Source organism: Triticum urartu, chromosome 4A (assembly GCF_056163025.1).
Source record: "Triticum urartu cultivar PI428250 chromosome 4A, HENAU_Tu73, whole genome shotgun sequence".
NCBI classification, from domain to species: domain Eukaryota; kingdom Viridiplantae; phylum Streptophyta; class Magnoliopsida; order Poales; family Poaceae; genus Triticum; species Triticum urartu.
The window spans coordinates 577,011,002-577,034,707 of NC_141876.1; the positions used below are offsets into that span (position 1 = coordinate 577,011,002).

The window sequence follows — 23,706 nt, forward strand, 5'->3', positions numbered from 1 at the left end:
TCAAGAGGTAGCATTGTGAATTGAGTTTTTCCTTTGAAATTTTGTTTTATCAGATTGATACTTTTATGGATTTGAGAACACTTGATGTATGTCTTGCTATGAATACCCGTGGTGACAATGGGGTACCATATTGATTCACTTGATATGTGTTTTGGCACTCAACTCACGGATTCACGAGGTGACATTAGGGTAATCTATGCATAGGGTTTGATGCACGTTCTCGTCTTTATTTCTCCGACAGAAATGTTGGGGCACTCTTTGAGATTTTTTGTGTTGGATTGAGTATTATGAATCTGAAATTGTTTTATGCATATCGTATAATCAACTCACGGATACTCGCGGTGACATTGAAGTATCTAGGTGATATTACAGTTGGTTGATGTGTATCATATGGTGTTATTTTAATATGAACTCTTTGTTAGATTTTGGACAGATTTGGCTTATTGTGCTATTCTTTAGGCCATATATATAATCCTAAGTAAAAATGACATAAATAAACGAGCCGTGTCGTGCCGGCCTACGTGCCCAGCCTCCATGTCCAGGCACGGATCCTAGCATGCCACGTGCCGGGCACAACCAGTTTAGCCTGTGTCGAGACGTGACTGGGTCGTGTTGTGCATGCATGCTGCCGGGCCGACCCAGTTAGCATGCCCCGTTAAGCCAGCTTTGCAGTTGAGTATGGTCCAGAAGGAGAGCTCCTATACAGCGCTTCAGACGCCCGTTCACGGAAGGGGCGCTCACGTAGCCGTGAATTGGGCCGCCCCAAAGGGTGCTTGCTCGCTTAACACTCGTTCGATGTTGGTCGCTGCTGATTTTCTTTAGGTAGGTTCGCTGTTGACTGGTCATCCGTTGAATTATCAATCATTGAATTTAGTAAAAAAATTGAAAAAGTGAAAAAATCATGAATTTCAAAATGTTCATGGATTTTGAAAAAAGTTCATGGATTTGAAAAAAAGTACATCAATTTTGAAAAAAGTTCATAAAAATTGAAAAAAGTTTATCAAATTTGAGAAAAGATCTTCAAATTTGAAAATAAGTTCATCAATTTTTTAAAAAATTCATAGATATTGAAAAAAGTTTGTCGAATTTGAAAAAAGTCATCAATTTTTTTCAAACTTTTTTCAAAATTGATAAGTTTTGAAAAATAGTTCATCAGTTTTGAAAAAAGATCATCAATTTTGGAAAAGTTCACCGATTTTTGAAGAAATATTTCATAAATTTCGAAAGAAGATAATTTTTAAAAATAGTTCGTGCATTTTCAAAAAGAAAACAAAGAATAGAAAAGGAAAAAATAGAGAGAAAAAGAAGATCAAACACTGTGTTTTCCAATGTTGCATTTTAAGAAATAAAAAACGAATCTGTCACATATGACGGGTTGCCCAGTTGGTTAGATCGATCTGTACCATATTCCACCTAAAAAAAAATCTGCACCATATCGGAACGAGCGCGGTTCTAGTCTCGTGGGGCACAACATTTTTGCTATTTTAAAACGAAAAAAGAGGAGTTAATGGACCAGCCAGTGCAGGAGGGGTGTGTGCAGGTGGGGAAGCTGCTTCGGGCGCCGATTTGCAAAAAAACTATAAACTGGTGCTTGAAGCGCCAAATAGGATTTGCCATCCAGAAGCTCAAGCAGGATCTCGCGGCGAGCGGCCACAATGAGGTGCCACTTGGGCCCATGGACGGCAATGAGCACGACTAAGGCCAACTTCACCGCGCGACCCTATCCTATCTGTCCCCGTTCGTTTGGCGTAAAACGGACGAATAGCGCAGCCTAGCGCACGGCCTCAAACGGACAAATATCCGGATTCCGTCCGTTTTCGACTCATCCCCGGCCCAAACTTGCGCTCGCTTTGGAGTGAAACGGACGCGCGCGGACGGCTTGGACGCACGCCCTTGCCCCCCCCCCCCCCTCGTGGCCCGCCTGTCGGGGACACTAGCAGTCCCTCCGCTCCCAACGCTTCCACCCTCTCTCTCGCCCCGCCCCGCCGCCGGCGCCGCCACTATTCTCCGGCCGCCTCCTCACCGCGCAGCCTCCGGCCGTCCCTACCAAACCACTTCTCGACATGGCCGCCACCACGCCCGTGCTGTGGCCGTAGTTTTGGCCGTCGATTGGAGGTTTGGCCGTTGACGTCTTTGCCGGCCGCAGAGGGGACAGGACCGCCGGCGACGCAGCACGGCGTCCTCGGCAACTCCCGACGAGAGCTCCACAGCGACCAGTAGCCGGCCGGCAACCACCCCTGCTGCGTTGAGGTGATTATCGCGGCCTCTTCGCCACCACGCCCGCAAGGTGTTCGACATTTTGCCCACAAAGGTATGGACAGTGGAGACGAGTTTTTCTTCCATCACTTTCTTTGTTCATCGGACGATTCGTCGTCGGATGATGAAGATATTGTGGTGGCTGCACTGGTCGTTCACGACCACATTCAACGGCAGCTTCCTCGATACAGGGGGTCACTCCCTGGCCGTGCTCCCAACCTGAACCACAACAGGGAGAGAGGGCACGCCCTGCTCTATGCCGATTACTTTGCCAACACCCCGGTCTTCAAGCCGGATAAATTCCGTCGTCGTTTTCGTATGGCAAGGCATGTGTTCAATCGTATCCGAGAGGGAGTGGTTGCTCATGACCCATACTTCGAGTGCAAGACGGATGCCCTTGGCAAGCTTGGATTCTCCTCTTACCAGAAATGCACCGCGGCCATCCGCATGCTTGCATATGGAATTCCAGGCGATCTGGTGGATGAGTATGTGCGTATGAGTGAGACAACATGTCTGATGTCAACGTACAAGTTTTGCCAGGCTGTGATCGAGGTGTTTGGCCCAGAGTACTTGAGGCAGCCAACTTCCACCGATACAGAGAGATTGTTGGCGACCAACGCAGCTAGAGGCTTTCCAGACATGCTTGGAAGCATGGATTGTATGCACTGGGAGTGGAAGAATTGTCCATTTGCTTGGCAGGGCCAGTACAAAGGGCATGTCAAGGCGTGCACTGTCATATTAGAAGCGGTGGCATCACAGGATCTTTGGATATGACATTCTTTCTTCGGCATGGCAGGTTCTCACAATGATATCAACGTGCTGCAGCGTTCTCCAGTCTTCGCGAGGCTTGCAGAAGGCCACTCCCCACCTGTCAACTTTGAGATCAACGGTCACCATTACAACAAGGGATAATATCTAGCAGATGGTATATATCCTCAGTGGTCAACTTTTATGAAGACAATCTCGAAACCCCAAGGTGAGAAGAGAAAGAGATTTGCCCAAATGCAAGAGGGTGTTAGAAAGGATGTGGAACGTGCTTTTGGTGTGCTTCAATCCCGGTGGGGTATCGTTCGAAACCCTGCACTGTCATGGGATGAAAGGAAGCTTTGGGAGGTGATGACTACTTGTGTGATCATGCACAACATGATCGTCGAGGACGAGCGTGATGAGAGTATGTTCGACCAAGGATTTGACTATCAAGGTGAAAATATTGAGCCCCTGCACCAAGACCCGGCCATATTTGAACAGTTTGCTTAATTCCACCGTGAGATGCGTGATTGGCACACTCATTTGAATCTTCAAAATGACTTGGTTGAGCACGTGTGGGATCACATTGGCAACCAATAGATGTATTGGTCCATTTTATGTTTAGTCAAGACAATTTCAATTTGGTTGTAAAAATATTTTATTAAAGACAATTTCAATTGGGTTGTAAAACTATTTTAATTTTCAGACAAAAATTTGGGTTGGAAACTAATTTTGATGAAAATTTGGCCATTTTTGGCCCTGACGGACAGGATAGGGCAAAAGGATGCGTCTGCGCGCTGGGCGCACGGCCACCGCATCCCAGGACACGCCCGGACACGACCCCAAATCGCTACCCAAACGGACAGAATCCGGACAAAACGGACGTCCGTTTGGGGTCGCGCGGTGGAGTTGGCCTAAAAATGTGGGTGGTTCTAGGCTTGGCCCGGCCTGCTGGGCTTTTTTTTTGGTTTCATGTACATATTAGCAATGTAGTGTTTGTTGCTAGAGTGAGTTTTTGGGTCATCAATGATACACCATTCTGCAGTAGTGTTTACAACTTCTCTCCATTAGAAAGGTAATCTACAAAAATCTCTGGAATATAAAGATTAAACTATGAGAATTTAATGATGAACATGGTAGGAGTCGGCCTATAAACATGGAGTTGGTTGGCTGAACAACTCGGATGAGGAGCTGGAAGTCGGGGTGGCTGTTCTGAAAGTTTGAAAGCATTGAAGATGTTTGGCCTAGTGTCATGTGGGCGACAAGGTTATCCTGGTGGTTTACCAAGACTGACTGGTGTAGGGTTCTGTAACATGCAAAACAAAAAACATGGTAGGAGCCGGCCTATAGAGGTGGTTTTGGCTGGCTGAACAAGCTCAATTTCTTCCATCAAAAAGGTAATCTAAAAAATCTCAAGAATATCAAGATTAAACTATGAGAATTTAATGATGAACATGTTTGGAGCCAGTCTATAAACATGGTGTTGGTTGGCTGAATAACTCGGATGAGGAGCGAGAAGTCGGGTGGCTGTTCCGAAAGTTTGGAAGCATTGAAGATGTTTGACCTAGTGTCATGTGGGCGACAAGGTTATCCTGGTGGTTCACCACGATTGAGTGGTGTAGGGTTCTCTAACATGCATGTCCCTCGCCTCCATGGAAGGTTTCCGGATCTACTACTCCACTATCAATCATGGTATCTTCTTTTTTGCAGCGATGAAATACCAACTAGTATAGTGGAATGGGTTGTGTATGTAGTGGGTATGCTTTTGTTGTGTTTGTGGCGCCATCAATGGCGAGGGTAGGCTTGGCCTCGGTTCGGTTTCAAATGTGGTTGGCCTTGCGTGGTTTCAGTAAAAAAATACTCCTTTTCCCCATGATATAATATGCGTTGGTTCTCATTAGTCAAGCTTTGTACAGTTTCAAAGTTAGCTATATCTATAGTATCCAACATTTCATCGTGAATCTAATGCTAGATGTTGATAACTTTTCTTGTAAAGTTTACCAAACTTTATAAAGTTTGACTTTTAGAAAATTTGATACATGCTATATACTAGAACCACTAGGGGAGCCTCGGCGGGACTATCCCGGGCCTTAGCCCCCTTCCAAGCTCCTTCAATCAATGATGGCACTGTTAGAGATACGACATGCAAATGAAACGATGAAGAACCATTTTATACTTAAATTTGGATCAAAACATAACAGGCACTATACTCGCCACTCAGCCTCTTCACAATATCTTCTTCTCATCAAGGTCCGTAAAATTGACTCCAGCATCCTCAAATAGACCATCAGGTGTCAATTAAAGTCCCCATCAGAACTTCGTCCTAAAAACCATAGCTTATCTGTCAGATTTGGCAACAATACTACTTCCTCACAACCAGCAAACACACCCTTTGATATCCGATAGATAACTCTCTGCTCTTGCTAATCTACCGGCTAATCCTCGGGCTTCTGGGATCATCGAAGCTAATTATAGGCACGTGCTCCCGTTTAGCCCCCTCGTAAATCTGTTTCACGCGCCGCCACTGTTAGAACGGATGGAGTAATAAGGCTGCTGTCAATGCATGGGTGCTTAGTTGAGGTGCTAAGCACATTAAATAGCTTAACAACTATACTCCCAAATGCATAGGTGCTTAGCTTATGATTGCTAAGCTTGCTTCATGTAATGATTTAGCATCGTTTCTTCCTGAGGTCACCACACTCATCTCTCTCTTCTTAAATAACTCGCCACATCAGATTTTTTACCTACGTGGAAGGCTTAGTACATGTAGAAAGTGGAGCATTGGAAGGGGCCTAAAAGGAAAAACAGGAGAACCACCTCTAGTGCTGTTGCATGATCGATTCGACCCACCAGGGGTAGCGCTAACGTTCATACTGCATCAGTCACCCGTACAGTATGTATTTTCTTCTGAAAAAAGGAAAGAAAGAAAACACAGAACACACCGGGAGCATATATGTTCGGGTCGTCAGAAGTGGTGCTGCTATTCTGTAGCCGGTTTGGTGTGTTTGTGGTCCGGACGCATATTAAGTCTATTTGTTTGCTACCCAAAGGCCTCTGTCCAAGTCAACGAGTGGCCAGAGCGAGGGGAGTAGTAGGGTGGGGAGTGTTTTTACTGTAAGCGAACACAAGATTACAACATGCAATCAAAGTTTGCCTGACCACTGGCACATTAATTATCCGTGTACCCCTGGCGCCATTTTTAGCAACACGCGACCTTTCTTTCATAGCAACGTGGTCCTCGTTGCACAGCGCACCAGGCTGTTGGACCTTGCATTGCACATGATGGCGGCCGGTCTCAGCAACTGCGCGCGCGAGGCCCTCCCCTCTGCACGACGGACCTGCGCTGCACCAGTCGGCCACCAACGGTCGACGATATGGTTCCACGGTATGCCCACCCTTACGTATGCTGAGCGCAGAAAAGAGTGCATGCATTGACCTAAGGCTCCAAAGTTTGGCTGGATGCATGCATGCATGGCAAAATCTGGTTCAAAGTACGAGACGGATAATATCTTTAACACTTGACTCAGATGCTTCATACACTCACATAAAGTATGAATCGTACGCATGCATACCTACCTCTATTAGTACTGAGTCGCCACAACATTTTTAGATTGGTGAAGTCACCACACACGCTGCATAGGCCTGAAATAAATCAAAAAAATGCAATCACTAGTGCCAAGTCTATGACTTGTACACTAATGAATTGGTTCCACAACAAGAAACATAACCATCTGACCTATGGTTATTAGTTCCCATGAGATGGATAATATCTATCAATCTATGCCCCCTTGTTGCATTGCATACCATTAGAAGCCGTACAATGGATCTTCAAGTTCTAAATGTGAACATTTATTAAACTAAATCAATATCATTAGATTTGTCATCAGATACAATTTTATACAATACTTGGTATGGTACTAGATCAAAATCATTAGATCCATCACCAAATGTAATTTCGTATGATATATATTTAATATTGTAGATGCTCACATGTTTTCTATGAACTTGGTCGAACCTTACAAAGTTTGACTTTAGATAATCTAATGTGCACTCTAATTCGGCAATAAGAGAGTGAAGGGTTAGGGTAAAACCGAAACAAATGCTGATATCATGAGCACACCGTCGACCAACTGTGAATCAAAGAGCACCACCACCATCGTCTCGTCTCTTGAGCGCCACCATCTCCTCGTCTCCGAGTCGAGGGCAAACGCCCCTCCCTAAGTCGTCGAGCATTAGCCCTACCTTCCCCCTTCTCCTTTTCACTGGAGAACTTGTACCACTGCCACCTGAAGTCTTAGCGCCTAATGGGTTCATACTTTACCAAGACTACATCATGTGATATTTTTGCAAAAAAGTAGAGCCATGAAATAAGAAACATGCAAGGAAAAATAGACATCATCTCTTTCGCCAATCCCAAAATCTTAAGGGCACTTTTCATAGAATTATCTTAAGAAGTTTCATTCGTTTCAGAGAATTATTCTTGTGGTATATTTATTTATATTGTTCCATTACAATATGCATAGCCAAATGTTTGGTTGTGGTGTGTGTGCTCTTTCCTTACTAACACCTTGACATTCCAATTCATTATCGGAGAGTACGCGACAGAGACTACAAACACACATAAGATAGAAAATCATTTCGAGAAATTTCTTAGCAATTAGAGGTCCAATTCTACCGCACGGAAGCATGTTAGTACTTACTTATTCATTGTGACCAACGTACCCATTTTTCATGTGCTATCAATTTAGAGACCCCTAAAGGAGGGGGGGGGGGGGGGGGGTTGGGATTATGTATAACAGCATTTTACTGCGAAGTATCAACAGTAATGAAGGGCATACAAGCCGTGAAATGGCAAATTTTAAGTCAACCAAAGAACCAAGGAGGGATATGAACTCAGCACCTGGACCTTCAAAACAAATGCCTCCTGTGTATTTGACTTACTATTTTCTTCACAAATGATGGAGAGTGGCAACCACTTCTAATAAATAAATACCTTGCACATAAACAATTATCTTTGGTGAAAATCTAACGTACAAACTATAATTAGGGAGGGTAATTGCGAGTAAATGAGGTTTTTGTTCGTTTGCTTCGTTTTCAAATCAAGCATGAAGACTTTGTACGGATATACGAGGCTAGCCCGTGGTTGGAGGCTACCCCTTATCTTGCGCCCGAAGTCTTGACACCTAATAGGTTCATACTTTCCCTAGACTACATCATATGATATTTTTGTAAATTCAAATAAATAGAGCCATGAAATAATAAAACATACGAGGAAAAATAGACATCATATCTTTCGCCAATCTTGAAATCTTAAACGCACATTTCATCGAATTATAATAAGAAGTTTCATTTGTTTCAGAGAATTATTCTTGTGATACATTTCTTTAGTTTTTTTCATTACAATATGTAATGTGTACACATTGGAGTTATGAGAAATCACCAATATGTCCATAGATATATTTTTTATTGGAGGCCAAGGAGCACAAGAAGGAGCATAGCCAAATATTTAGTTGTGGTGTGTGCTCTCTTTCCTTCCTAACACATTGATATTCTAATTCATTATCAGAGACTACACAATACAGACTACAAACACACATAAGATAGTATATCATTTTGAGGGATTTCTTAGCAATTGGAGGTCCAAATTCTATCGTATGGAGGCCTGTTAATACTTATTGTTTCATTGAGAAAAAAATTGGGCTTACATATAACCGGATTTTTCTTGCAAATGATCAACAATGAAGGGCATACAGGCCGGTGAAATGGCGAATTTTGAGTCAACCCAAGGACCAAGGAGGGATATGAATTCAGCACCTAGACCTTAAAAACAAATGCCTCCTGAGTAATTGACTTATTAATTTCTTCAATGATGGAGTGGCAGTCACTTCTAAGAAATAAATACCTTGCACATAAACAATTATCTTTGGTGAAAACCAAACCTACAAACTATAATTAGGGAGAGTAATTGCGAGTAAAATGAATTTTTCTTCGTTTGCTTCGTTTTCAAACCAAGCATGGAGACTTTGTACGGTTATATACGAGCTAGCCAGTTGTTGGAGGCTACCCCTTATCACCTCCTATCCATGGTAAGTTAATATTTTTTTCTGAAATAAACATGTTACTGTTGCATTTGATTTGTTTTGATAACGCTCAATGTTTATATTGGATGCTCTCCTATTGGTCAAGTTTAACTGATTGTCATGAGATAATACTCAAGGTAGTGGATATGGTATATGTGTGGACACAAGGGCAAGAAACTCTTAAGTGGGATTTACAATTTTCAGATGTCTTATATATTAGTACACTATGTATTCATCCTTAGTAGACACCTCGATCCTTCCCGCTCAAAATGGATGTAGCGGCTCTAGCTATGGCTTTTTAAGATCAATATTTTTCTTTTGGTGTTTGTGCCATGGTGTGTGATTATGATGAAAGAATTTTTCTATAAGCACACTTGCTAGGGGTCACACGATACATTATAGTTTTTGGAGGGACTTCCAAATTTTGCCGCCGACTTTGACGTTTTTATACTAATTATCCCATTTAGCAACAAATTGCCAGTTTACCACTTTTTAAGTTCTTTAGGTTACATATAGCTCCTCTAGTGAGGTTTACATGAGACAAGAGTCATGTATAGAACAATGCAGCACCCAGAAACAAATATATAAGGCCAACTCCACCGCGCGACCCTATCCTGTCCGGCCCCGTCCGTTTGGGGTAAAAGGGACAAAAAAAGGCGGTCCAGCGCGCGGGAGCAAACGGACTTTTGTCCGCTTTGTGTCCGCTTTCGACCCATTCCCGGCCCAAACTTGTGCCGGTTTTGGGGTGAAACGGACACCACGCGGACGGGCGGGAAGCGCTCGCTTGTCCTCCCCTGGCCCGCCTGTCGGGGATACTAGCAGTCCCTCCGCTCCCAACGCTTCACCCTCTCTCCCCGCCCCGCCCCGCCGCCGGCGCCGCCGCTATTCTCCGGCCGCCTCCTCACCGCGCAGCCCCCCCGCCGTCCATACCAAACCACGTCTCGACATGGCCGCCACCACGCCCGCGCTTCCGCCGTAGTTTTGGTCGTCGGTCGGAGGAGGTTTGCCCGTGGCCGTCCTTGCCGGTGGCAGAGTCAGACACGACTGCCGGCGACGTACCACGGCGGCCGAGGCAGATTCCGACGAGAGCTCCAGAGCGGCCTGTAGCCGGCCGGCAACCACCCTGCTGCGTCGAGGTGATCATCGCGGCCTCTTCGCCACCACGACCGCAAGGTGTTCGACCTTTTGCCAACAAAGGTATGGACAGTGGAGACGAGTTTTTCTTCCATCACTTCCTTTGTTCATCGGACGATTTGTCGTCGGATGATGACGATCTTGTGGTGGCTGCACTGGTCGTTCACGACCATATTCAACAGCAGCTTCCTCGGTACAGGGGGTCAGTTCCTGGCCGTGCTCCCAACCTGAACCGCAACAGGGAGAGAGGCCACGCCCTGCTCTATGCAGATTACTTTGCCAACACCCCGCTCTTCAGGCCGGATAAATTTCGTCGCCGTTTTCGTATGGCAAGGCATGTGTTCAATCGTATCCAAGAGGGAGTGGTTGCTCATGACCCATACTTCGAGTGCAAGACGGATGCCCTTGGCAAGCTTGGATCTCCTCCTATCAGAAATGCACCGCAGCCATCCTCATGCTTGCATATGGAATTCCAGGCGATCTGGTGGATGAGTATGTGCGTATGAGTGAGACAACATGTCTGATGTCAATGTACAAGTTTTGCTAGGCTGTGATTGAGGTCTTTGGGCCAGAATACTTGAGGCAGCCAACTGCCGCTGATACAAAGAGATTGTTGGCGACCAACGCAGCTAGAGGATTTCCAGGTATGCTTGGCAGGATTGTATGCACTCGGAGTGGAAGAACTGTCCATTTGCTTGGCAGGGCCAGTACAAGGGGCATGTTAACGGGTGCACTGTCATATTAGAAGTGGTGGCATCACAAGATCTTTGGATATGGCATTCTTTCTTCGGCATGGCAGGTTCTCACAATGATATCAACGTGCTGCAGCGTTCTCCAGTCTTCGCGAGGCTTGCAGAAGGCCACTCCCCACCTGTCAACTTTGAGATCAACGGCCACCATTACAACAAGGGATACTATCTAGCAGATGGTATATATCCTCAGTGGTCAACTTTTGTGAAGACAATCTCGAAACCCCAAGATGAGAAGAGAAAGAGATTTGCCCAAATGCAAGAGAGTGTTAGAAAGGATGTGGAACGTGCTTTTGGTGTGCTTCAATCCCGGTGGGGTATCGTTCGAAACCCTGCACTGTCATGGGATGAAGGGAAGCTTTGGGAGGTGATGACTGCTTGTGTGATCATGCACAACATGATCGTCGAGGACGAGCGGGATGAGAGTATCTTCGACCAAGGATTTGATTACCAAGGTGAAAATATTGAGCCCCTGCACCAAGACCCGGCCACATTTGAACAGTTTGCCCAATTCCACCGTGAGATGCGTGATTGGCACACTCATGTGAATCTTCAAAATGACTTGGTTGAGCACGTGTGGGATCACATTGGCAACCAATAGATGTATTTCTCCATTTTATGTTCAGTCAAGACAATTTCGATTTGGTTGTAAAACTATTTTATTAAAGACAATTTCAATTGGGTTGTAAAACTATTTTAATTTTCAGACAAATATTTGGGTTCGAAAGTAGTTTTAATGCAAATTTGGGCATTTCTTGGCCCTGACGGACAGGATGGGGCAAAAGGATGCGGCCGCGCGCTGGGCGCACGGCCACCGCATCCCAGGACAGGCCCGGACACGACCCCAAATCCCTACCCAAAAGGACAAAAACAGTACAAAACGGACGTTCGTTTGGGGTCGCACGGTGGAGTTGGCCTAAGAAGAATGAGGTGGAAGCAATGGATAAGGAGTAGTGTACTGTAACACGAAGTAACCCATCAAGGTGAAGCGGTGTATACATACACCTGGCGATCGTGAGAGACAAATACTGTGTATGCCTAAGCCATTCAATCTACTCATGCATGGGAAAAAATGCCGAGAGTAAAACTATGGGGTCGCATGCAACGTGTAGCTGGCAGCCGAGACTCATATGACATGATAGATGCTAAATCGGGTAAAACCGAGAAACTTCGGGTAAATGCAATATAACTAGAAATTTTGCTAAATGGCGTAATCTAGAAGAAAAACTGTTAAATAGGGTAATTTGTGCATGAAATCAAAGGTATATAAGGGGTAAAAACTGAAATTCACTCTAGTTTTTTCTTTGAACGAGTATTCAACAACTTTTTTATTGGGCTATTGCCCGAGTAGCGTGGTGTGTGCTGCACCTAGCCTTTAACAGGACTCAAACTGTACCATGTCTAACATTTTTGGTGTGTGGTTATGATTGATCCATAAATCTCTTTGCTCTCTGACTAAGATGGGTGCCACATCTACCTTCTGCCTTTCATACTGCATAACAACCATACCATCGTAGCGCTTCAGAACTTCATTGATGATTTAACTCTATGCCCGCCGGTTTAGAAGCTAGAATGTAAGGAGCCCGCTTTCTCGTGACGGTCTTACCTCCCTTCACATGGTAATATGCCCTTGCAATCTCTCAAATGGTTGGTTGCAGCTTTGAGTAATATATACATATGGGGATCCCCTAGCCGCGATGATTCCTCAGAAAAAAGCCTAGTCGGCGGTGTTGAAATGATGTAATTTTTTACAAGAATTGATTTTCAATCTTGTATATATAGATGTTATTCTTGTGTATCAGCTGACTACGGTCATCAGCCAATCTGGAACGCTTACAAGAAAAGAAACCAATGGAGCTTGGCGCCAACAGGCTGTAATGGCTTACTAGAGAATTTAATTATGTGCACATTTGGTTGACGAGCATGTGATTGTTTACTGCGGCTACACTTGTCACAGTTTTTATCAGGCTAGCATTGTTTTTATTTTACAATGACTGATTTTAGTAAATAGTGGGAAGTTTTTATCAGGCTAATGAATGCATCCATTTATTTTAAAAGTAGAACAAAGCTAAATGTGACCTACAGACAGTAGATTTGACCATGAATGGAGAGACATTAACTATCTTTTCTTCTAGGATAATTTCCATATTCGGTGGTTATTAGTATTTTTTTAGTACTTACATTGTTCTTTCTGAATGTCTTACGCTTGGGATGTAGAAAATCCCCAGGACCACATAATTTAGAGTAATATGTGCTCAATTAGTATTAGCTGAAGCATATACAATCAGTTAGACTAACAGGGGTTTACTAAAAAATGCTCCCTCCGTTCACAAATATAAGATGTTCTAACTTTTTTTTATTGTGTTTGTTTACTCATTTCAGTTCGTATGTAGTCCATATTGAAATATTTGTGAGTCCATATTGAAATATTTGTGAACATCATATATTTGTGTATTTTTGAAATGGCAAGAGGAATGTTCATGGAATATGCAGAAGTTTTGTGTCTTGAATCAAATTAAGATCTCATATATACAAACCAGATCGATCAGCAGATGAGAGCAAACATATATAGAAACACACCAAATTAATATGATCTCCCCAGAAAGATGTGCAAATGTAAATGTAAATTACTAGCAAGCTGTGTTTCTGCCCAGCATGGAAATAGATCGACTAGAGGAAATCAACTAGAAGACCAGATGAATCCAATACACGCACAAGGGCATGAAACAAACAGTTCACCGGATTAAGTAGCTAGATCACTTCGATGTGCCAAAACGCAGGTAGTACCTACCTAGCGGGTGACAAGTGATCATAGCCGGAGAGACAAGTCCAGCTCGGCCTCGTCGGCGCGCTCCAACGAGCTTCTGGCGCGCTTGCATCCTGCAGGCCCAAGCATCCCAGGAGCAGCAGCCTTCTCCCTCGCCTTCCAAGATACAGACAGGGAATTACTCACGTGCTGCGCGCGCGTGGCGGCGGCGATCTCCCGCCGGCGCTTGGCGGCGGCCATCTCCAGCCGGCGCTTGGCGACGCTGCGCTCGGTCTTGTGCGCGTTCTGGTGGCCGCCGAGCGCCTGCGAGCTGCGGAACTTGCGGTCGCAGTAGACGCAGAGAAAGAAGCCGCTGGGCGCAGGTGCCACCGCCACCGCCAGAGTGAGCTCAAGGCTGAGCTCCTCCTGCGCACTGCTAGCTTGTTCCATTGATGCAGTATGCTAGCTACTCCTAGCTTGCTAGTCTATGCCTGCTAGTGGCTGTGTGTCGTGTTCGTGTGGTTGGTTGTGCGCCGAGCTAGCTAGGTTGAAGAGGTTAAGTCGCCAAGCAAACTGATTGCTGTGCTTAGCAAACCTATCGCCATTAAATGGACGGCCGGGTGTGTGTTCACTTTGCACTGTTCACTCGGATGAGGTTAGGGCAAAAGGTCCAGTCAGCCTGTTCAAGTGACGGCGTGTTCAAGTGGAAAGAGTAGCTTTCTAAATTGGAAAAGGTGTGCCTGCGTCTTTCATTTTTCTTCCCCCTTCTCGGTCTACCTATTGTTATAGCGTCGATCTCTAAGATAAAACTATAGCTAGTATAGTAGTAATAAAATATGCTTAGAGAAAAGTTACACTAAGAAAAAGGCTTTCCCCCGCTTTTGTATTCCAAAGCAACCATCCAATACATCCAACGATAGGTGCTGGGGCGGAAGCAACACAAGCACGCCCAAAAGAAAAGAAAAAGAAACAAATGCCGATAACAGCGGATCAACAAAAAACGATGAAGCCTCGCGACCGCTGCGTCCACCGGAGATCGCCCACCAAGCTCCGAGACTCCGAAGCGCCGGTACCAATCAACACCTCCAAGAAGGAACGCGGCGATAACGACGCTGCTGCCAAGGGTTTCCCCTGATACGCGGCGAGGAGAGAGGAAGGGTAGCCCCGATGCCCTCCAGGAAGGTCTGGCGGCACCCTCAAGCGTCATTGCGTCGGTGTCGGCCAAACCAACAGGGATTTCTCCCGATCCCATCCTCTACCTCAGGCACTTCGGAGCTCGCCACCAAACCGACCACCACCCAGTGCCAACACGGACACGAAGCTTCCCACGCTGTCTCACCACAGCACCGCGAAGATGGCCTGCACAACGAAGAAGAGGAGCCGGGAGGGATGAAGGTGGGCGGACGAGGAGGGAGGGGGGCGCGCGCCGCCCCGGCCGCCTCCCGGGGAGACGGCGGAGGCGGCTGGACGAGGAGGAGGGGAAAGGGGGGAGGGGCGGGGCGGAGCGCCCGCGCTCGCGCTCGCGCTCGCGCGGAGCGACGGCGGAAACGGGGGAACGGGAGCGGGGAAGCGGGCGCGGGGGAGCGGGGCGCCGCGCCGGGCGGGCGACAGCGGCGGGGAGGGCCTAGGGCCCGCCGGCGGTGGGGGTGGGGGTGGGGGGGAACCCTAGCGGGAGCGGGAGCGGGAACCTTTGTCTCTAATACAAATCAAACCATTTCTACATGTCCAAAAATCCCTTTTGGTGGCGTTTCTTTTAATTATTAGACCACGTGGGTCAATGATTGGTCGATCCTTCATAGACTTCTTCATTTCAAAGGATTTCCTAAAGAAATTTGGGAGGAATCTGATCCTTAGGAATTTTTCCCAGTGGGTTGTTTGATTCTTTGATAACAATGCATAGGAATTTTTCCTTGAGATTCATTTGTACTGGATTCCACAAACAAATAATTCATCCACTCCAACTTCTTGATCAAAATCCTAGGTGTTTCATGTGTACAATCAAACATTCATGAAGTCCCATAGTATTGAAGATCACAGTCCATATCCATTCATGTGTTTTCTATTCCACGTTTTGAAAGTCCTATGAATCAAAGAGGCCCTAAATACATGGCTGGGGTGGTGTCGTAGGTCGGGCATGGACTTGTTCTAGGGGTGTGTGCAATCTCCAGCGGCTCTTGGGGCGTCGGGCCTTGGGTGGATGCTGGTAGTGGGGGGGAGGGGTCGCACGCTGGGCATGTACTTGTTCTAGCAGGTGCGTGCCTCCTCCGGCGGCGCTTGGGGCATCAGGCTTTGTTGGACGACCGTGGCCTACCATCATCAGCGCGCAGGGGCTCGGGCGGTGGTGGTGATCCGCATCTTGGTCGGCCAAGTGGCGTTTGCTGCAGACTGTGGTGGTTCAGTTACCTCTTGTGCTCCATAGTGGCGATGGCCACCGAAAGATCTTGGGGGGGGGGGGGGGGAAGGGGGAGGGTGTCATCTCTCCAGATCCGTGGTCGCATGTCATGTAGCTGTTTGGATCATGGAAAAGTTATGGCGAAAACACACGAGTGACTTGACTTTGATGGTGATGCTTCTCAAGCACCTGATATCGACCTCTGAGGTGAAAGCCCAGGTCTAACCTGACTCGGTTATACCTGGCAATGGCGATGTTTATACGTCATTACCTTGTGAAAGGCATTGCTCGGATATGCTTAGATTGTTTCTTTAATGTGAAAACCTAGAGTTTGCCCTTGAGTGCTTGGATCTAGTGACGGCGGCGATTAAGCGTTTCTTCTTTCCTGAAGGTGTTGCTGTTGAAGAATCACATCTTTTGTATGGTGCCATGAGATCATTGGTGTGGATATGATCTTTCATGTAGTTTTGCCGATCACGGATCTGATCACTTTGGTTTTTTTTCCTCGCCTATACATATCTTTGGTCTTATATGACTTTGCTATTTGTTGACATGTTTTTGTGTGTGTTGATGTTTGATGTGTGCATCCTAAGTTTCTAACTATGTAGAGGCCGAGTGTGTGCTCATCGTCGTCTTTGTGTTCTCTTGAGGCTTCATTTTGAGCCAACAAAACACATCATTTATCAAAAAAAATAAAATCACATGTTGCCTTTTTGTTTGTCAGGGTGCCCTGTGCGTTTTTCGTTAAGGGTATTCTGGATTGAACTCAAGTTTTAGACCAGCCAAAATATCAGAACTGTAAGGGTCGAGGTTATGCATGGTTCATCTTTAAATCTGGCTTACTTATTTATCCCATTCCCAGCAGCCCAAAGGGCAAAGAGAAAACGGATGCAGGATCCCCATAATCGATATCCTGCGCAGGGCATGCCTATGTCTCACTTGACGCGAGAGACTAGGAAGTCTCGCCTCAAGCAGCTGGTAGACTAGGTCAGCCTAGCGCGAACCAAAGGCCATCGATGCTTTTTTTTTTCTTCCCCTTTTTCACATTTTTGAATTCGTTTTTTCTTTACTTTTCACTTTTCTTGTATTTCAACATACTCTTAATATATCTATTAAAAATCACATTATATACAAAAGTTGAAAACTTGCTAATCGCGCATTGGAAAAATGTTAAATGTGTATAGAAAAGTGTTCTTACTGTGTACGGAAAATCTACAATGTTTATGTAAAAAGTACACATAAAAAAGTTAGAAAATTTTTAATTATGTATTTGGAAAAAGATAAACACTTATAGAAAATGCTTCCAATGTACATAAAAAATATACAATGCATATGGAAAAAAGTAGACATAACACAACATGTATATAAAATAATTCAGATGTATGCGAAAAATCTTGAACGTGTGTATAAAAAGGTTGACATCAAAAGAAAAAAAGCAAAAACACTATTGAAAACAGAGAAATAAAAAACAAAGAAAAATAAATGAAATAAAACCTAAAGAAACCGTGGAAGAAATGAGAAAACCTGTGAAAGAGACGAAGAAACCCATGAAAGGACAAAGGAAAACAAAAAGACTGAAGAAAACATATGAAGAAACAAAATGAAATAAAATAAAAATGAACGGCCAAAAAACGAAGAAACCACAAAACAAACCTGTACATCGAACGGGCGCACGAGAGCTATATCTTGCTTATAGTGAGATTTTTCTTTTTGGAGATTTGGCTTATAGTGAGATGGAATAAGCTCTCGCTTGAGGCGCTCCACCAGCCGGCTAGCCCATTAGCGCCGTTACTCGCTCCTGTGGTATAATCACTGCATGTACGCCGCTGCCTCGGATTTATCTGTTTTTTAATTTATTTTTGTTTGTTTTGTTTTCCTTAGATTCTTTATGTTTTCCTTTAGTTTTTTTGGTTTTCTATTCTCCGGTTTCTTAATTTATCTATCGGTTTTGACATGTTTTCTATATTTTTCATTTTTTTGGTTTTCTTTGTTTTTTCCTCACCGGACTTTTTGGTTAATGCTTTATAAATTCCTTTTTTTGTTTTTAATTGTTTTTTTCTTTCGTTGTTTTTTACACTTTAGTTTCTTTGTTCGTTTTCTTCGGTGTTCTTTGTCTTTTCGTCTTGTATTTTTGCCAATTTTCATCGGTTTTGTTTTGTGTTCAGCACATGTTAACCTTTTTCAATAAGCATTAAATATTTTCTATATACATCAAAAATATTTTATTTACAAATAAACAATTTTCAAATACATGATTAATATTTTTTTAAATTTATACTCCCTTCATCCAAAAATAAATGTCTCAACATTTTACTAATTCTAGTATGAAATTGTACTAAAGATGAGCACTGAGGGAGTATGTTTTGATGCCCACTTATATTTTTTTATGTCCACATGTTTTTAATACAAGATCAACATTTCATAATATGTGGCAATATTGTTTCCATGCACACTTTTTCAAAAAATGTTTGATTAAAATTTTTCAAATCAAGTATTAACATTCTTTTAATACATGGTCAACATTTTTCCTACATACGATTAACATTTTCAAATAAAAAATTATTTTTTGCCAAACTTAAGATCTTTTTTGAAATATGTTTATTTTAGGATTTTTAAATGTAACAAAAGTAAAGCAGAAAAAAAGAAAATTGAGTGAACGAACGAACAAACAGCGCCACTAGGCTGGCCAATTACTTCGTCCCTTCCTGCCAGTGGAAGGTTCATCTCACTAGAAGCAAGACATAGCCGAACCCGAACGGGTGAGCGATCGAGTGACCTGAGCTTGCGAAAGCAGACCTATGCTAATAGGTCGTCCCTATATATGCGTGCCTTCCGATGGACGGATGCTATAATCGCTATAAGCCAGATATAGCATCCGTGATCTTATCCATCAGGAGGTGCTGTTTATCACTTTATGCAATTGTGAGCTCGCTCGCCTACAATGATCCATTCGTAGCCCTGTCCAATGCAGCGATATGTTTTTTTACAGGTGCAATGATAGGTTAGGACCGCGACACCCTCGCACTCTTCTAGTCCCAGCGAGCCTGGTGCGGGGCATGCGACATGGACCTCTTTTTCTTTCATTTTTGTTATCACATACTCCCTTCGATCAATAATAGTTGCCGTTGAGTTAGTGCAACGATTTGTTTTTTATCTATTTCCAGGATTGCTCTAAAAAGAAAACAAAATGTCTTTATATGTCTAATTATTTAAAAAGTTTGTGAAACCAAACAAAATTGATATAAAATTGTTCATGAATTTGTAAAATTGTTCGCGTAATTAAAATTGTTCGTGGATTTGAAATATATTCGTGAAGAGAAAAAATATTCGCTGAGTTAAAAATTTTGTTTTTAATTCAAAAATTATTTGTGAATATGAAAATATTTATGAATTAAAAGAATCATGAATTCAAAAAAATATTAATGTTTGTTGATTCAAAAAATATTCACGAATTCGTAATTGTTTCACTAATTGAAAAAGTGTTTTGAATGTAAAAATGTTCACAAACTTAAAAAATATTCCCAAATTTTAATTTCATGGATCTAAAATATATTCGGGTACTTAAAAAATGTTAATGAATTGAGAAAGAAAGAAAACGAAAAAAGGAAAGAAAACCGGTGAAAAGAACAGAAAAAAAACTTCTGAAATTTTCTCAAACCCGAACGGAAGGTTCCGAAAACCGTTCCTGGTTCTTGACGTGAACAGCTCGAGGTTAGTATAGGGGTGCTTAGTGCTCGCGGCGATATGCATCATTGTGCTGTCGATCTGCCCAGGTCAAATCCATGCAATGAGCTTGGCCATGCACGTCAACTTGAAAAAAGAAGACAAGTTTTGCATTTTCAATAGTGTTTGCAATATTTTGTTGATGGCTTCAACTTTTTTTTCAAAAAATTAAGAGCTCAATGGAGCTTGTCCTCCATTTAGCATTTTTTTTTGATAAGTGCTTGTTTGGATAGGGAGTAATAGCATCCAATTTTAACTTAACTTGTTTTAGTAAAAAAATCGAACGCAGTTTTGAGAAGAATTCAGTCCGGAACACGCCTACAAAAAATATTGTTTGCACTCATAAAGATTTATACCTATTCGTACGTAGCCATGATTGGCTCTATTTTCATGCATCTGGGAACACAGGAAAACACATCTACCCAAAACATAGTAATAAGGTTGGTTGAGGACTTTAGATAAACCTTTTTTTTTTGTCTATAAGCGAAAGGCAACGCTCCCGTCGGCTCCTTGAAAAAATAATTTGTATGCAGGCTAATTACACTAAAGGAGGTATACCACATGATGCCCCAGCAAAGAATGTTCCTCTTGCGCCCGTCGGCGGAAGCATATGTTCCCTCCTCAATCGTCATCACCGGTAGTAGGAATGGCGCAGAAACTCGGACACCTAGCATGTACACATGGCTGGGAGTAGGGTTCCGGGAGGTGTCATGTTTAAGGAGCCGGTGGCACCGCATATGTCCAGGCTTCGCCCCCTTTGTGACAAGGTCTTTGTGCCGACGGGTCGCCGGGGATCAAAGAGTTCTATCTCTCCTTTGTAGTAACAAGGTTAATGGTTTTCCTTCTAATCATCCAAAGATTTTGATCATCTGCTTCATCTATGCTACGATGGGGTGAAATCTAGCATCATCGTAAACAGTGGCGGAGCTTGACAAGAATGCATGGGGGGGGGGGGGGGGGGGCAAAAGAATTTTAACCACTGCAATAAACTAGAACTCATAGCCTTCAGAAAAATTATATTAATATTAGAGACCTTTTACGGTGCATCAGATCAATATTGGTCGTTCACTTTTTTGTTTGGACGGCCTAGATATGGAAATACTACTGCAGATTTTGGGTAGTATATTTTGCGATCAGGGGCAGTTTTGGTAGTTCCGCATGCCCCGTAGCCGTCCGTCACGGCCCTGCGCGTCGCCAAGATGGAGGAGTTCGACATATCTCGTAACCACATCTCGGGCTCCACATCCATCTAGTTCCAGCACGGGCTCCTCTTCGGCGATCCAGATCAAACGATGGTGGGTGGGATCCACGATTGATTCTCCTCCTCGTAGGCAGCACACAGCCGCCGGAGAAGCCCGTGGTGAACGATGTCACGCCGACCTCCTCGTGGCCATCCCCAACCTCTCATAGGTACTGCACTAACTCCCCAGGGGCACATCAAGTGTTCGGTCCTTATTTTGTCTGCTGATTCCTAGTGCTGGCGTTCGAAAGAGATTAGTGATTGGTGGCTCAGGTTAGGTACTCTCCTATTTGTTGCTAGACATTGCTAATCTTCCGGCCTCTCTAATCACCCCACGGACGGAGCTCATGTATAGAGGTTGGATGCAACTGGCACCAATGATTCTCATGTAACGAAGAAGCAGCCCCTGTAAAATTTGTTCATGAATGACCCCAAAAATCCATACGTCCAGGTGATGGAATGCACAAATCAATTCTAAACTCACCTACAATCAAAGCTTTGTTGCTTGTGTCACTGTGTGTGTTATGGAAAAATAGCCCATTATATACACGGTTTCAATCCATCCAATCACTTCATTTTCTTCTTTCTCGGCCTATCGCCCGGCCTCCAACCTAGACATTTCTGAAGTATTACTGTGCTACCTAAAATGCAACATGCATGATATTAGTGTTTTATCATTGACTTGTACTTTTCCCCATGTTATTAATGTATGTAGGGTTGCAAGTCGTTCATTCAGGAAGACCTCCTCAACAATTACACTGAGCAGATGGTCAACTACTGCAGAATGGCTATGGACAGTTGTCATGAAGATGCATTGGCTACTGCCTACTGCGGCCTTGTTTTGAAGGAGAAGGATCAACAAATATTAGAATTAGAGACCAAACTATACTCTCTAGCGTCAGAGCTGCATACTTCAGGGGAGAAGGCCACGTCGAATAAGATAATGCTCGCCAAGAAATTACAAGAAGGGAGATACAGATGTATTATATACTTAATACTTTTTTGGTTCGTCATGATCATATATGTTGCTAGAATTTTAATCCCCACTTTGTAAGACTAGATGTCAGCTAGAGAATTTTTTTGTGGGCCTGAGATCATTCATTGTTGAACTAAATGAACGTATTGGATCTTGGCGGTTTTCTTGCTCTTACTGATTCATAATGCGCCGATGGTCCAAGAGAAAGCGTCTGAACATTCAGATCGATTTTGAAACATGATTGATCAATTCCATGTAATGTATGATTGGCACGGGCATGCATGGCCACTGTGATAAGGATTAGCACCAGAGAAACTGCAAGGATGTTCATTCACCTGTCGACTGTTACAAACATAAAGAGAAGATGGGCATGTAATCATGCACTAGAGAAGAGGCCAGTACGCTAACAACAAGAGACAACACTGATGCATCTTCTCAATTGTAATCTCATAAAAGTGATACTGTAGTGTGCGTCTACATCTCATTCAAAGCAGAAATATAACTCTGATGATAAATGCCATCGTAAAAATCTGAATGTATAATACTTGTGTTCCCCTTGTCATCTAAGTCTGTCTATTTGACTTTCCAGGTGTTTTCCTGTACAAAATTAAATAAATTAACATGGTATCGAAACAGGGTTCAACATGTACAATATTTCTGAAAATACATAAACTTCAAAGGTCTTTTCTTCTTAGCACACACTTCGTCATTGTTCTCTTTTCTCTTTCTCCCCCGAGTCATCATACTAACTTTAGTCACAAACCCTTTGTTCTTCACATACCCTAAGTAGAACTTGTACGCTTTGTTCTCGCTTTTAAATGTCTGCCTGACCATCGAGTCATACTCCATAAATTCATCTATCGAGATGCCTTCACCACCCATGTCGTTATCCTATCATAAGAAACAACAATGCCCGTTACATATGTACATGAAAGAAAATACGCTAGAACTAAACCATATTAATTATAAATTGTCAAAGATTATCATCCGTAACTGAACCAAGAATCTCTGACATCCTTATTACAGAGTAATTTAACCCATTGTTTTCATGTTTATTGTTCAAGATTGCTTCTGTTCACATAGCATGGGCATACAGGCCGTACATACACTTTCATTCCTGTGTGATATGAATGTAAATCGCATCACAGCTTCCAGGTGTGTGTTGGCTCGAATGCTTCGTAAAATATACATATGCATACTTATCCTGAACTGCATAGACACCAAAGCAACTTTATCATCTCTATCCAAAAATTCAGGTTCTGAGAAATCTTGGTTTTCAAAAACCTTATTAAGTTCTTCTAAGAAGTAACACGTTTCCCACAATATCAAACTCATAATCTGAGGTGATGGCTATGGCGTTTGGGGAGGATCAGAGGCAACATACCAATGCGAGGGATCTCCACCACGACCCGCGAAGGAACCGATCTCCGGCGCCGTCCGAACATCGTGCGACTGAGAGAGGGCCGCCGGGCGGCGCGGGGTGGATGCGCCGTTGAAGATCTTGGGGCCCCGTCCAAGATACTGCGGCGGCGACGGCAGGGCGGGAGAAGGAGCGGCCGCCCCTGTGCGACTCAGGCGATGGCCGCCGGGCAGCTAGGCGGCGGCAGAAAATGAAGAACTCTACGAGAATGAGATGGGAAACCTACTAACTAAGATAGGGACA

The 23,706-nt window shown here is 43.8% G+C and overlaps 2 protein-coding genes and 1 pseudogene across 3 annotated transcripts; 2 read left to right on the forward strand and 1 right to left on the reverse strand.

Moving 5' to 3' along the window:
- The first annotated feature begins 2,313 nt into the window (after positions 1-2,313).
- On the forward strand, positions 2,314-3,168 carry LOC147976769 (uncharacterized). The gene is made up of 2 exons (XM_087520962.1): positions 2,314-2,914; positions 3,053-3,168. Exons 1-2 carry the CDS (start codon positions 2,314-2,316, stop codon positions 3,166-3,168), a joined length of 717 nt encoding a protein of 238 aa, XP_087377088.1.
- Positions 3,169-10,282: 7,114 nt separating this feature from the next.
- LOC147976770 (uncharacterized) lies at positions 10,283-11,567 on the forward strand (annotated as a pseudogene).
- Positions 11,568-13,775: 2,208 nt separating this feature from the next.
- Positions 13,776-14,162, reverse strand: LOC125554299 (uncharacterized). Of its 2 annotated transcripts, XM_087519850.1 has the most exons (2): positions 13,916-14,162; positions 13,776-13,846 (listed from the first exon to the last, which is right to left on the reverse strand). In XM_087519850.1, the coding sequence occupies exons 1-2, from the start codon at positions 14,160-14,162 to the stop codon at positions 13,776-13,778; spliced, it is 318 nt and encodes a 105-aa protein (XP_087375976.1). The 2 variants fall into 2 exon arrangements, with proteins under 2 accessions (XP_087375976.1, XP_048573832.2); XM_048717875.2 differs by having other exon boundaries at positions 13,776-14,162.
- Between the last annotated feature and the right edge of the window lie 9,544 nt (positions 14,163-23,706).

Excerpts from the sequence above, each read along its gene's own strand:
- LOC125554299 (XM_048717875.2), bottom strand. The coding sequence starts at position 14,162 with ATGGAACAAGCTAGCAGTGCGCAGGAGGAGCTCAGCCTTGAGCTCACT.
- LOC147976769 (XM_087520962.1), top strand. The coding sequence starts at position 2,314 with ATGGACAGTGGAGACGAGTTTTTCTTCCATCACTTTCTTTGTTCATCG. Across the intron at positions 2,915-3,052 it reads CATGCTTGGAAGCATGGATT|GTTCTCACAATGATATCAAC; the intron begins GTATGCACTGGG and ends TCGGCATGGCAG.